Source organism: Fragaria vesca, linkage group LG5 (genome assembly GCF_000184155.1).
Source record: "Fragaria vesca subsp. vesca linkage group LG5, FraVesHawaii_1.0, whole genome shotgun sequence".
In the NCBI taxonomy this organism is placed as follows: Eukaryota; Viridiplantae; Streptophyta; class Magnoliopsida; order Rosales; family Rosaceae; genus Fragaria; species Fragaria vesca.
Window position 1 is genome coordinate 22,074,082 of NC_020495.1, and position 14,545 is coordinate 22,088,626.

The window sequence follows — 14,545 nt, forward strand, 5'->3', positions numbered from 1 at the left end:
TCGTCGGCTAAAGTTTTTTATTTTTTTTAAAATAACTTTTAGCCGACGAAATATGCTCTAATTCGTCAACTAAATACCTATAAAGCCGACGAAATATACTATATTTCGTCGGCCATAGATCTTTTTTATTTTTTATTACAAACTTTAGCCGACGAATATTTTAAAATATTCGTCGGCTAAAGTTTGGCAGATAACCGACGACAAAAATGTCGTCGGCTATAGTCTGGACTTTAGCCGACGAAATAATGTCGTCGGCTAAAGTCCGGACTTTAGCCGACGAAATAATGCCGTCGGCTAAAGTCTGGACTATAGCCGACGAAATAATGTCGTCGACTAAAGTCTGGACTATAGCCGACGACTTATACGTGTGTCGTCGGCTAAAGTCACCACAGACGAGCTTTTCCCGACGAAATCTTAGCCGACGAAAGGTCGTCGGCTAAGATCTTAGCCGACGAATTAAGCTGACAGGCCGACGAAAAATTTTCGTCGGCTAAAGTGCTTGTCCTGGTAGTGAGATCTTGTTCTTGAAAACCTGTCTTTTCTAGAAACTCAATTCTTAAAGCCAGTCAGATAGTCTCACTACGATATGTTTTTAGGTCTCATACCATGCTCACTTTGTCAAGTCTCAATCATGTTTGAATCACGACAAAATTACCTCAATTATTCAAATTTATGGGTTAATTTTGGCCTAGTTACCTCTTAAATAAAAAAGAACATTTCAAACAAGATTGTAAATAAATAAGATATTAAAGTGAATGATAGTCTAATGTTGTCGAAATATGTCAACAATCTTGATTCATATATAGTTCATTTTGACATACTGCTTACGCCCCCTTGAAGCCCTATCCTCAGTGGGTGGATAGAGTATATTTAGGAACGAAAATGGGCGTATGAGCTAAATATCATGAATTCATTCCTTTTGTTTTTTTTTTTTGTCTTTCTTTCTTTTTTGTTTATTAAAAAAAATAGCATCATTTTACGAAAACAAAAGTGAAGTAAATAGTAGTGCTATACTCGTACAGTAGTATGTACTAGTGTTGTTGAGAAAGGGCACAATTATTCGTGTTCCAGATTGGTCCTACACTCTTGACCAAAAAAAGAAAAAAAGATTGGTCCTACACTCCTACGTAGTTAGGTCGGTAGAAGAATCTGTCGAATTGTAACCTAACGGTCCTTCAAGACATCAACAATAGGTCAAACAGTATGTGTCAAATGCCTCAACCCACAAGTTATATTCTCTTATCCATTTTGTTGTTATTAACTAGCCAAGTGATTCTGTCAAAAACAAAACAAAAAAAAAAAGCCAAGTGATAAGAGAAATTGGACTCTTGGACACATTAGAACACTACCTAGCTCGATCGTCACTATTCTTAACACTCAAAAACACATACTATTGTCCAACATTTGGGAAAAGACTCATTTTTCCAAAGTTTGTGAATTCGTGTTGATCACTCAGCTCCCTATTAGCGAGTTTGTGTTTACGTACTGTTTAGGACATCAGTCTTTAGTTACTATGTTGTTGTCCTTGTAAAAGGGCTAACGCCTACGAGTGGTGCTTGAAGATTCAGTTGTGTCGATGTGTGATATGATTAACCAATTATGCATGTTTTGTACAAATGAAGGGACGCACAGTGTCCTACGACCATATTGCTTCTTCATTCGAAGCTTTCGCAACTTAATAATGTTTCATCTTCTATATATGTGTCTCTCTCTTAATTAGTTGATTGTTTCTCAATCACCTGAAACATCTTAATAAGATTGCTGAATCGGAGCTATTCCAAACCGGCCAAGATGGACTCCTAGTAGAATAATATGAACTTATCATAGTTTACCTAAGTCGATGCAACAATTTGTCATAAACTTACTGTGGAACAAAGAGTGGATCAAGTTTGCATTCAGTGGTAGTGTTTGACATGCATGAAGTCTAATTAAGAGTTTGAGAGTTTAATTAGTTGAATCCTTCACCCCTTCAGGAAAGTGACTAATTATTAGTTGAACGCACGTACGTAGACCTGAATAAATTAAGCACAAGTGATCCCTAGCTCCTCTCGTACACAAGCAATTCATAATCAGGTCACGTATGATCATGTTTGGGATTGCCAATTCTATAGAAATGCTCTTGCTACGTATACGTACGTATAGCTAGCTCGTCCATATTGCATGTTTTGCTATATTATACAAAATTTAAGTACGTACCATCTTGTTTCATTTCCCTTCCGATTTCTTCTTTACAGGAAGGCCCAAATAAAAGGAAAAAGGAAAGAAGCACTGCACAAAAGAAAGTCGAGAAATAGTACATCTTTTTCCACAAGGACCCAATAAAAGAGATAAAGAAGACACTAAACAAAACAGAGTAGGATACGATTTTTTCCGCATAATTCAATGCTAGCTAAATTGGAAAAATGAATAGAAAAGTTGATGATGCATGTCGAGAATCATGCATGGTAAGAGACTAAGAGCTCAAAGAAGAGCAGAATATATAGATGTTTGCTCAAATATAGTGATGAGTGAAGCCTCAAAGAAGAGCAGGAAAGAAGAAATGAGAGTTAGCTTGTGTAGTGAAGACTGAAGATCATGAGTACTGAAAACTCCTCGTCAGCAGCATCTCTGTTGGCAATGATGATGGTGACGATGACAATGTTCATTACCAAAACTAATTGAGTTAGCATCAACCAGACAATCACCATCTCCTCTGGCTACTTGGTGCGTGCGATGGCCTCAACGATCGACGACCTGTTCGTGCCTGACTGGAGAGACTGATTTGGATTCGGACGAGTTCATGCTTGACTCAGAATTCTGCAGAAGAATCCTGGCCGGAGTTCAAAATGGCTACGTACTCTAGTAAAAGCTCAATTCGTGAGCAGGCTGCGTCTTGTGACCGAAAAGGGTTTCTTCTCCGTGCCACACTAGCGGGCCAAACAAGCAAGAACCCCCCAGCATATCGAACACTGCGACTAGATGTCTTTCAATCGCAATTACTACAAGTATATATATTTAACTAAGTAGAGATCTGCTTCTGTTGAGATATTAATCCCACATCGGGAATATGAGACATTGCATGTGGGTTAATAAGGGTTTGAGCCACTCCACCCATTGCCAATTGGTTTTGGATGTAAACCCCAAACTACTTTATCATGGTATCAGAATGGGTTACCCACGTCCACGTGTGAAGCTCAAAGGCCACATGAACTCCCCGTCACCCCAAATGTTGTCCACGTGTTAGGCTTGAAGATTCGCCACACGTGCGGGGGCGTGTTGAGATATTAATCCCACGTCGGGAATATGAGACCTTACCTGTGGGTTAATAAGGGTTTGGGCCACTCCACCCATTGTTAATTAGTTTTGGATATGAATCCCAGATTACTTTATCAGCTTCATCATCACACACAGTTGCCAAATCAATATTGTAGCATAAGGGGTCTCTTGGGTTGGGGAACAAGTACAACACACATCTGATTGGAAAACTAAAGAACTCACAAAAACAAGTTTAAACTTAATCAACTCGCATTTGGACAAGTAGAAAATAAGAAATTTTCTTCAATTAACAGCACGATGATAGGGGTTGCAAGTTAAAATCCTTGATGCAAAAAGTGTGAAGTACGTTCAAATGTTTAGATTTATCTTTTGCTATGATACATATAGACAAAACCATAAAAACCAAATGTTCATGAGATAAAGTTGTAAACCTGAAGGGATGTTTACATCATTACATGTATATATAGATATAGAGAGGGCCACTCTACTGATTATTGATACATTTTTGTCATCGTAAGAGATCGTAATTTCTTATACGGAAGACAAATTAAGTTGAAAAAAAAAAATAATTTAGTAGCAGGAGGTAAAGACCCTAATTTGCTTTATATGTTTGGCATCACATATCTGTAGATACACCTCGTGTTATGAAGATATTTTAAACGGGGAATAAGTGATGATGTATTGATCGATATTCTAGGATGACTCGTTAGCGGGGCAGCTATATAATAACTGATGAGCAAATGAAGTAGATAACAAATGAAAGAAGGAAAGAAAGAAACGAAGGATAAGATATCTGAGTAGGAGTTAATTGGCATCACATATTTGTAGATACACGTCGTGTGATAAAAATATTTTAAACGGGGAATAAGTGACGATGTGTTGACAGATATTCTAGGATGACTCCTTAGCGGGGCAGCTATATAATAACTGATGAGCAAATGAAGTAGATAACAAAAGAAACAAGGAAAGAAAGAAACGGAGGATAAGATATCTGAGGAGTTAATTGGTTTCGTCTTTCTTGCAGAGATGAGTCCCCATTCAGTAGCAGCCGTGATCATGATCCTGATCACCCTTGTCACCACAGCTCACTGCATCAACAACAACACTAGATCATCATCAACTGGGTGCGATGGCGGCCGCACCGACGATCCCTCGTGCCTTATCGGAGGGACGACTGACTTGGACTCGGATGAGTTCATGATGGATTCCGAAATCAGCAGAAGAATCCTGGCTCGAAACTACCCCACTAAGAATGCATTGGATATTTCGAAGGCTGTGTCGTGTGACCGAAGCAATCGTCAATGCCACGCCGGTCAGAAAAATCCGAACCCTCCAAACAACTGTGCCAAGGACACCAGTAGACACAACCGCGGCTGCTACCGCTACCACTAGCTCTTAAGACTCATCGACAGTGCGGTAGCTAATAAAGATCGATCATTTGATGAGTTCATACAGTTAATTACTGTTTGGTCATCTGCTTCTACTTGTTTCTGTAATCAGTTCTTGTGTGTGTTAAAGTATTTGTAGTTGTCGATCTCTTGCTAATATGGTTAAGTATGAACTCAGATTTTAAGATTTTAGTTGCTTAATTACTTGTTGCTCAAACAAGAACAACTCAAGAACAATTGTCTAGCTATATTCCCAGCTAGTGTCAATTGATTCTTCCTTGGCCATATGATCTGGGATTTCAATATAATTTCGAGAATCTTTTATCATTTTCTACTTTACTATTGGTTCATGATCATTATTGGCCTGCGATGGTGCCTTAGGCAGCTGTCATATTCGTTGACCATATCCCAATCAAAAATTTTAAATAGGAAAAACAAAATAAAGAAATAGGAAGTGGACGTTACAGTGTCTGCATAATGCAAGATTGTGATTTGTGTAAGCTTAACCTCTAAAGAAGAGCTACTTCCTCACAAATTTATCATTTCATTGTAAATTTGTAATATTCTAACTTTCGTTTAGTGTTCTCTGATTTGTTAATAGTTATAGACTATTTTGTTGTTTGTTTTCGGTAGGAGAAAAGCTAGCAGGTGCGTTCTACTGTAGACTATTTTTTCTTCCTAGTAAATTGTCCTCGACCTGTTGGGGTTGAAGCAAAGAAAAAAAAAAAGATGAGAAAAGCCTTAAAGATATCAAACCCTAAAGCTGAACAAATACCAGTATACCAGTAAATACGTACAAAATTATATATATTTATATTCATCAATATGTACATGATAGAGTTCAATCATGAATTTTATGTAAGAAATCTAAAACTGTCCACATTTGTATTCGACAATTGTTTCTATGAAGAACTAAACAATTTCAAAACAAAAAATTCGTCATTCTAATATAAAATTACATGCACAAACCACGTTCATGCATGAAATTAATCAATTAATTAAGAAATTATATACTGCGGAAGAAAGTTTTTGATAAGCTAGCAAATTAATCCTTGCAAAGAAAACGTCTCGGCTAAAAACATACTGAAATCATATTTGGTTTAATTAATTTAGTGACCTCATCATGTGTAGGTAAGGCTCCACCGGCCAGCAGCAGGGGCCTTGGATCCGTGCTGCTCGTGAACCTTCAATAATTAGCGAGTCGGTGAGTATCGAGTCATCATCGAGTGATGAAGCACCACCGGTGCCACCAGCCCACCACCACCAACATCAACACCGTACCAAATATAATTGTAATTGTTCATATATATTGGAAACTTCTGATCTTTTTTCTTTGGATAGAAAATGGTGGCTGGGTGAGCTACCACTCTAGAGCCGAGAGCAATTTTAAGTATGACCCATTTTTAAATAGATGTTTTTCACAAGCTGGGGTTCGAACCAATAACCTCGTATTACTACCAGAATAATCTTTATAGCATCCGTCTCACTTGCAGCCTAGCATGTTTCCATTAGACTAAACCCATTAGGTGCAAACTTCTAATCTTTGACATCTCTTAGTCTCAGATTTTTTAGTAATTATAGGCTTGGAGTTCGCAGTTGACAGTGGGGAATGAAACTATAGTTACATGCAGGTTTCTGCGATTATCGAAATCGAATCATATGCTCTTGGGGTTGCTGATCAAGCTCTAGCAAGGAAATGAAAATAGCTCATGCTGTTGCCTGTTGACATCGGAACCTTATCGAGAAACTTACAAGGTTGCTTGAGTTCATAGTTCATAAGCTTCTATGGGGTGTTCCCCAACATATGACTCTCTTCTGTTAACCGTTCATCTATAGTTTACAACTAAACATTCATGGGGATCGAATTCGAAGGTGAGGCTCCATCGTAGCTCTTACCTCATCTCCTCCGAAATATACATATGACACCGTAATTATTTCTTTCAAGTAACATATGATGCTATTGTATTCCCTTCTGTTCGGATTTTCTTTCCGAAGTTTTGATGAGGCAGCGCCTTCTTTGGTGTGTAAAACTTCATTGGAAGCCCAAAGGCAATACAAGCACAAAGATCGACCCGAAAACGGCCCAATAACAAAACCAATTACATTTACCGCCAAAATTTAAACTGGAGGAATGTATTCCCCCCTTTATGGCTTGTCAAATCTTGCCACTGATTAATTTGGCCCTTCCCATCTAATTCCTGCCCTAATAATAACAAGGTTGCGACTGTTCAGAAGAAATGGGTTGTCTGTTGTCAGTTGTCACTACTCACTAGTCCTACTCTGCTGGTTCATCCACCTTGAGCTTATCCATTTGTACTCTCAAGTATTGTCGATTCTCTTGCTTTGCCAGCGAATCTCAGCCCATAATGAGAAGATCCATATCATTTTTCATTGATAATCATGCAGTGAGGAACATGAGAGTTCTAAGTTGATCTAACTCTACAACTAGAAGGTAAAGTATATGCTCTTACCGCTAGAGCTGCAATTAAGCCACAACAAATTGAATCGTTGTCACCATTAGCAGTCACAATCTCATTATTTTCTTGCATGTTCATTGATACAATGCAACCATATTGATTTGTGCTCGAGAATCCTGAAATGACAGCATTTCGAGCAATGCGGTCTTGCTACAAATTAAGGTGCCGTTGTAGCTAGAACAATGCTAGGTGCATTTTGTTCCATTTTTGGCATACCAAGCTCCGACACTGAATGTCGTTATAGGTTGTTGTGTTTTTGGCTCGTTGATATGATTTGGAAATTAAGGATTCAACAGAAAAATCTTAGTCCAGAAAGAAAAGGAAAAATGATTTTCTATAAGTTTTAGGAAAGTAATCTTTCAAGATCTGTTAGGATTTTGTCTGCTAGGTTTAGGAGTCCTAAAATCTTATTGTATCAGCAGAAAGTAATCTTTCAAGATATGTTATGATTTTGTCTGTTAGGTTTAAGAGTCCTAAAATCTTATTGTATCAGCAGCCCCTATAATAGGGAGCTGCAGGGGGATTCTCTAAGTGTGAGACAGAAAACCTAGAGAGTCAAGAGTGATAGAGAGATAAGAGATCTAGCAGGGAGTTGGGGATTAACATAGGGATTTCAATAAGTACTTGTAATCAAGTTGTTATTCTCCATAGTGCTAGTGATTCTCTCAAGAGAGATCACAAAGTGGACGTAGGCTTATTATAGTTGAACCACTATAATTTCGTTGTGTTTTGTTTCTGTGCTCATTGTTTTTATCTTTGCTTATATCGTAAAGTCTTAGTAAAAATCCTAGGGTCTTAACCACTATATAGGTTAAGCTATGGATTAATAAGTAGTCGAGATCGATTGGAGGTAGATTTCACTAGCTTGTTCTAAGTTTCATTCAATTTGTTGAACCACACTTTGGCATTATAGGATTTTGCCACTACTTCAACTTTGGTTTCGTGGGATTTGGTTTGGTTTCCATTAAGCATATGATTCAAGTGCTCCTATTGCCGAGGTCGACATTTGAAGAACTTCTTATCAAAAGTCAGATTCAATCTTAAAATTTAGAGACGAAAACTGGACCAAACAGACTCTTATACGTGAGAAGTACGCTACTAAACACATAACCAAGTTTCCAGTGTGAAGCCAACACTTGACAAAACAAGCTCTGGTCCATCTTCCTTAATGTTACAAACAAGATAAGCCCCAAGTCAGCATCCACTTGTAAAGCTTTTCTTTGAAATAATTCACAAGTGCCTCATGGGGCAGAGCAACACTGCTATCATCTTCCATTATTAGACAGCAACCACAGCATGACCTACTCAACAGCACCAAGAAGGACCTCACAGAACAGATCATATCAGATAAAAAGGGAAAGGGAAGGCCCCCATTTGTGTTTGGAACTATTTACACTCGGAATTGAAATTTACATGTGGGCAGCATTTCATCAACGTGGCCTGCCCTCAGCCGTCTAATGTCGGAAAAAGATGCTCCAGCCAACCATAGCTAAAGAGGGATAGGATCTAAGTCACTTATTTCAGTGTGTCCACACCTGACTTGACTCATGCTTGTTTGTGTTGGAATGGTGCAACACACAAACCTCAGGTAGCTCTGAGACCACAATAGGAAATCAAGTGTTGAACGCATGTTAAATCTAAAAACCTAAGGACATCGCATTTCTTCTAACCACATTAGCTGATCACGTAATGTGGCGATTGATGTGTTCTCCTGATAATGCACCGTGGACCGCCTAGCTTGTGAACCAGGACCATAAGGGGCACCCAGTTCAGGTCAACGGGAGTTAGAGCCGTCGATCGGAGGAGGGATGTTGCAGATGCCTTGCCTTGAGAGTTCAGCTAGTACACCTTCAGTGGAAGGAAGCTTAAGGCCTAAAGGAAGGGGTAGCCATGGCTTACTTATTGCCTCCTTCATAACCTTATCAATGATTTCCTCTGCCTGCATATGACAAAACCCAAGACACCAAAAAGATCAGATTTGATGGGCATTTTTAACGTTTGGTTTATGTCAATACCCCACCACTTAGATTCTGCATGTGCATTATTTGAAGTGCAACTTATAACACACATGACTTGTCAGATTCAAGTAGGTTCATAAATCTTTAACCGACATGATAAGCAAACATTTCAGTGCATTATTGCAGTGCCACTCAATCCAACATTATTCTCTCTTTACATCTTGTTTTCCCATAAGAAGTACCATAGCTTCCTTCTCATATTCCTTCAATTGGAAAGCAATGAACTGAAACTCAATCTTCTCAACAAAAAAAAAGAAAAAAAAAGAATTGAAACTTAAATGGGTGTGGTTATTAACTTAACTACATATCAGAACAGAATGCAATGAACAAAGTTCTAGCAATGTGCATAAATTAAGGGTGTGTGGTATTACCAGATTAAGTTCAGAAGAATCATGTGCCATACTGCAGCCATTATCTGCTACATTTGCGTTGATCACCACTGATGCAATCTGCAATAGAGAAACAATGAGTATGAAACAAGATTGGATAAATAATTGTTCCAAGTCAAGGAGTGGTTTGCAATATTGGTTAGTTGGTTACAAGGTAGATATTTGAGGCTTAATTACACATCAGAAATAGAATGCAGTGTCCATATTTTGAGCACTGTGCATAAACCAAGGTTGTGTGGCAGTACCGGATGAAGTTCTGAAGAGTTATGTGGCAAGCTGCAGCCATTGTCTACTACATTTGGATTGTGAACCCCTGATGCAGTCTGCATTGTTGAAAGGTAGTATGAAGTAAGATTTGGTAAAAGAGTTGGAAAACCAGAAATGATGACTTATGAAAACATGAGTGCAGACATTTTCATTGGCGTACTCACTTGAGGATAAGAGGAATAACCACCCTGCAGAGGTTGAGGCATTACAGGGCAACCCCAAGCGTCAGCATGTAACTGCAATGTTGAAATGATGCAATTATCAAAGGATCTCCTAATAAATAACTTGCTTTACAAAAGAGATTAACTGCACTTCTTAGACAAACATTATTACCGCTTGATAAGAAGGCTTCCAATGCCAATTTTCTGACGCTTGCCATGGAGGATAGCTAGGTTGTCCCCACATCTGGATATTGGCTGGGTGGCTGGCAGGTTGGCCCCACATAGGATACACCCCTGGCATTGATACAGCACTGTTGTAATGATATGGGGGAAAAGCCATGATGGGCTTATGAGAATAATAACTCATTTGAGTTGGATCTGTAGGATGTAACAGTCTGCGGTCTTCATCCTTGGGCAAGATGTGTCTCTTGTGCATGCGATACTTCTGATCCACAACAAAGGTCAATTACTTCATTAGGTTGAATAGAGCAGGGTGGGGGAGATAAAGTTTTGGCATTGATCAATATATACCAATTTCGAAGAAGTATGGTATTCCAAAACAGGACTCAATGACTGAAACTACAAACAGTAACAATAACATTCAAGGTAGAAAAGAGTTGGGGACTCATATTTAACTGATTTATGAGAGTTATATGGAAAGCAATATAACTTTCACTGAGCTTTCTCTATTTTATGTTTCCTTTCCTTACTCACTACAAAAATAGTTGGTTTACAATAAGCTTCTCATAAAAAATGCAAAAAGAGGACCTAAACATGTTCCGAACAATAGCTTTCATCACAGACGTTCCGAAAAATGGCTTTCATCACAGACGAGTAATTTGTATTGAAATAATACTTGATTGGTTATTAAAGAGCTAGTATAATACCAACCTGGAGATGGCTTGCTACATTATGCCTTGTCAAACCTTCAGCTTTCATAAGCTCAAGTATTCGAGAAGGAATGGCTTGATCTACACCCAATTGTTCCACTGCATGGACAAATTTCTTGTGCAGTTCTGGCGTCCAGTCTACCTGAAACCAAACATAAACAGAAATGTATTCAATCTGTCAAAGTCCCCAGACTGAAATCATTATCAAGTTTGAAACTAGTATATTTAATATTTTTTCCATAGAGAAGTACATGTTTACAAGATTACCTTCATCTTCTTCCTACTAGATTTGTATGAATGATTGAGACCTGATGCTTTACTCAGATTTTCAGTAGCACAACCAGTATCATTGGTACAGTCTCTAATATGAGGCTGAGACAAATTATTTTCAAGCTTAGAAGCATCAGCAGAGTCATTTTCCTGTTTGACCACTATCTTCTCAGGCATTTGAGGTTCACTTATTTGAAGAGTATCATCAGCATTGCCACATGTAGTTTCGACAGATTTAGATTCACCATCATGCTCCCCACTCTCTTTCTCTGATGAGTTAGTTTGTTCTTGGCAATCCCCATCATCCAATAATCGAGATCCCTGTTTAATTTGTGGCGTCGAAGGAGCTGGGTACTTGTCATTTCCGGTGGATTGTTCATGGTCATGTTCAGGAACCCTTGCAGCGTTTTCTGTTACTACTGAGATTTTGCATTTCGGTGGTTCATTTTCCAATTTGGGCTGCAACGTGGGTAGTACAGATTCTTTAATAGACTTGATTGATTCAGAGACGGCTTTCCCTCCTGCATTGAATGCCTGCTCAGAATTCACAAAATCAGAAACACTTTACATGCAGAATGTTCATCATACTTAGTAGTAAATCTTGACAAATATCCGCATACTATAACCGACCTTATGAACAACATGCTGCCAAATATTCCGAAGTTTCTCTTCACAGAGAGGTTTCCGCAGAAACTCAACTGCACCAAGCTGGAAGTAAATTGTCAAATACATGCAAGAAACTAAGCATGATCAACTAGAAATGCAGCATATAACCATTAAGTTATGATTTGAGCAACAACAAGACAGCCTTAAGTTGAATAATAAAATCCTTAATCAGTTTGAGATTTCCAAGAAGAGATTTCACTGTGCTGTGCTATACTTATTCAATAGGACTCTAGAAGTAAAAGAGAAAAGAAAGAAAAAAAAATCTTAAATTTAATGCATGTTTTTGGGAGACCAATTGGTAATGTAAATGGTCAGAGAAAATATCTCACCGCTATACACTTCATCATGGTGTTCAAGCAATGAATGTTTGAAGTCACTGCAAAAAAGATTTAGTAAATTCCAATTAAAAATTATGTAATGAGTTGTTAGATAGTTAAAAAAAAAAAACAATTTGTTAGAAAGAAAATTGTAGAATCAGAAAAACACATATCATGAATAAGAATAAACAAGAGAATTTTATGAGTATCTTAATATAATAGGTTTTTGTGTGAACTTACTTATGATCGGCATGTCCTTGGCAGTGTCAAGAAATTTGAAACCCCAATCACCTTTGCTTGTATTGACCTGGGACAATATTTGATTAAGAATAATATGGTTATAGGACTGACACGAGAAGCAATTGATCAAGAGGACTGTTAAATGATTATATACTCATGTAACTAAATAAGCCGCAACAGGCTGAGCTAAATACATTTTTTCTGGAAAGTGATTCCACAAAAGAAATAGAGTGGAACTTTTGGTCCGGAAGTCTCAAACCAGCAATAAAAACCAATACTTTATAGATGCGGCCATGGTCAGGAAAACTTTTCTCCAAACCATAAACTTGATTTCTAGTTTCAGATTTAGGTTTATCTAATTACCTCAATGATGGCAACATGGAAACTTTCAGGGTTGTTAGAAAACGCTGACAATGCTTCGGTTTCATTGCGGAATGTAGTAACTGCAACAGGCAATGTGATGTTAAACGAACTGTGTAGATGGCTAGACGTAAACACAAACAGACACAAGGGCACAAACATGCAGAATATAAGACAGAAGAACATTGATTTAAATCAACACTACATCTAAACAACAGTATTTTGATTTTTCCCCTCCAGTATATTCTAATTTTGCAGAACTCCCCATAAAGATATAAAAGCCAACTACTTCACCAATTAGATCCCAAGAGATTATAGGTGATTATAATTTTAATTCTTTACTGAGGAAAAAAGAAATCACTGAGGTGTTCAAATTGCAAGAACTTGACTCTTCTTCCTTGTTCAGGTTCTTTCTAAGCTCCATATGACTAAAATCCAAAACCACATAAAACCAAAGCCAAAATCCAACCATAAGCATCATGAGATGCTTTAGAGGGAAAAGAAAAAGGGACCAGAATACTGGTGGAAAACTGATGAAGAAGTGGAAAGGAGTGAGATTAATATTTCTAATTAAGGAAGGAAACTCTTCAGAGAAAAACATAAAACTAAGAAGAACATGAATGATTAAAAGATCCCTAACCAATATAATCCATGGCTTCAAGCTTTGATCTTATCTCAGCAGAATAACCGGTGTCTTCATCAAGGAGAAGAACTCTAAGGCCCTTTGGGAAATCTTTCCACCCTTCCAAATCACTGGCAGTGCAAACCATAGCTGATGTGGCATCGTTTCTCAGGCCGTCCTAGAGCAATGTAGCAGATAACAGCTCATAAGCCTTCAATGAATTCTGTGAGATCCACAAGAATCACACATCAGAGCCAATCTTTGCTTGATCCAAGTCTACCAAAAAGACTAGAATTCACAATGAACTGGGATGTTGCTCCTGTTGAATTGGAAAGATTCCCAATACCACAACATACATATTGGAGACACCCAGTTCCAAATTGAATGTGTTTTTATAATAACAGGTCACAGAAACAAACATATACTGCTCTTTGATGATTGAATCAACCCAAGTTCTATTAGACACTGAAGCTGTCTGCTGGGAACAAGTTCTGTCTATGGATATACATACCAAAGTGTTGGATCTTATTCCTAAACCCAGATGAAGTTAAACAAATAAGACAAGAGGATCAAACTTCTTAGTTGGTATGTCTGGCTCCTACACGAAGAAGATTGAGATAGATTTTACTGGAGTGAAAGATCTTATTTGCTAGTGCTAAGTTTGCAGAACAACTAGACAAAAACCAAGTAAGATCTCAGCCAAAAGAGAAGAACTAACAAAGACAAAGACATGTTTCATACACAGAGAAAATGAAGAAACAATCAAATACCCGGTAACCAGTCAGAAGCAAAGAACTGGGAAACTCTTCAAAGGGGAACTAAGAAGACAAGAGTTTAAGCCCAACGCATGCATGCACAGAATAAGCACAAGGGCACCAGAAACTCGACTTTGTATCTCCAAAAGTGAGCTCTGCTGAAGCTTAAATTATAACATCTATCAGACTATCACCATGATTACTAACTCGAGAGAAATGCAGTGAAATTAAAGATGAAATCTTTACCATTTACCAAACAGGAAAAGAAGACTGGAGAAAGTGGTTTTAGTTTTTTCACCTCCTGTACGCTCAATAAAGTAAAGAAGAGGTTTTTCTCTCCCCCCATTCAAGTCGTCTTTGGCTGCATATGGAAAGCTTGAGACTTTGAGAGGTTTGAAGTGGCGCTTTCCGAATGCCAGAGACCTCTGTAAAGTTACCATCGGTTGTTTTGCGGACCACAGAATATCCAG

At 38.1% G+C, this 14,545-nt stretch overlaps 1 protein-coding gene across 1 annotated transcript; it reads right to left on the reverse strand.

Annotated features, from left to right (window-relative positions):
* Nucleotides 1-8,205: 8,205 nt before the first annotated feature.
* On the reverse strand, nt 8,206-14,209 carry LOC101294177 (two-component response regulator-like APRR2-like). Its single transcript, XM_004300226.1, has 13 exons — nt 14,091-14,209; nt 13,339-13,543; nt 12,702-12,781; nt 12,339-12,405; nt 12,111-12,157; nt 11,746-11,823; nt 11,113-11,649; nt 10,847-10,987; nt 10,128-10,400; nt 9,959-10,030; nt 9,773-9,850; nt 9,510-9,587; nt 8,206-9,059 (listed from the first exon to the last, which is right to left on the reverse strand). The coding sequence occupies exons 2-13, from the start codon at nt 13,466-13,468 to the stop codon at nt 8,895-8,897; spliced, it is 1,746 nt and encodes a 581-aa protein (XP_004300274.1). The 5' UTR covers nt 13,469-13,543; nt 14,091-14,209; the 3' UTR covers nt 8,206-8,894.
* Nucleotides 14,210-14,545: the final 336 nt, after the last annotated feature.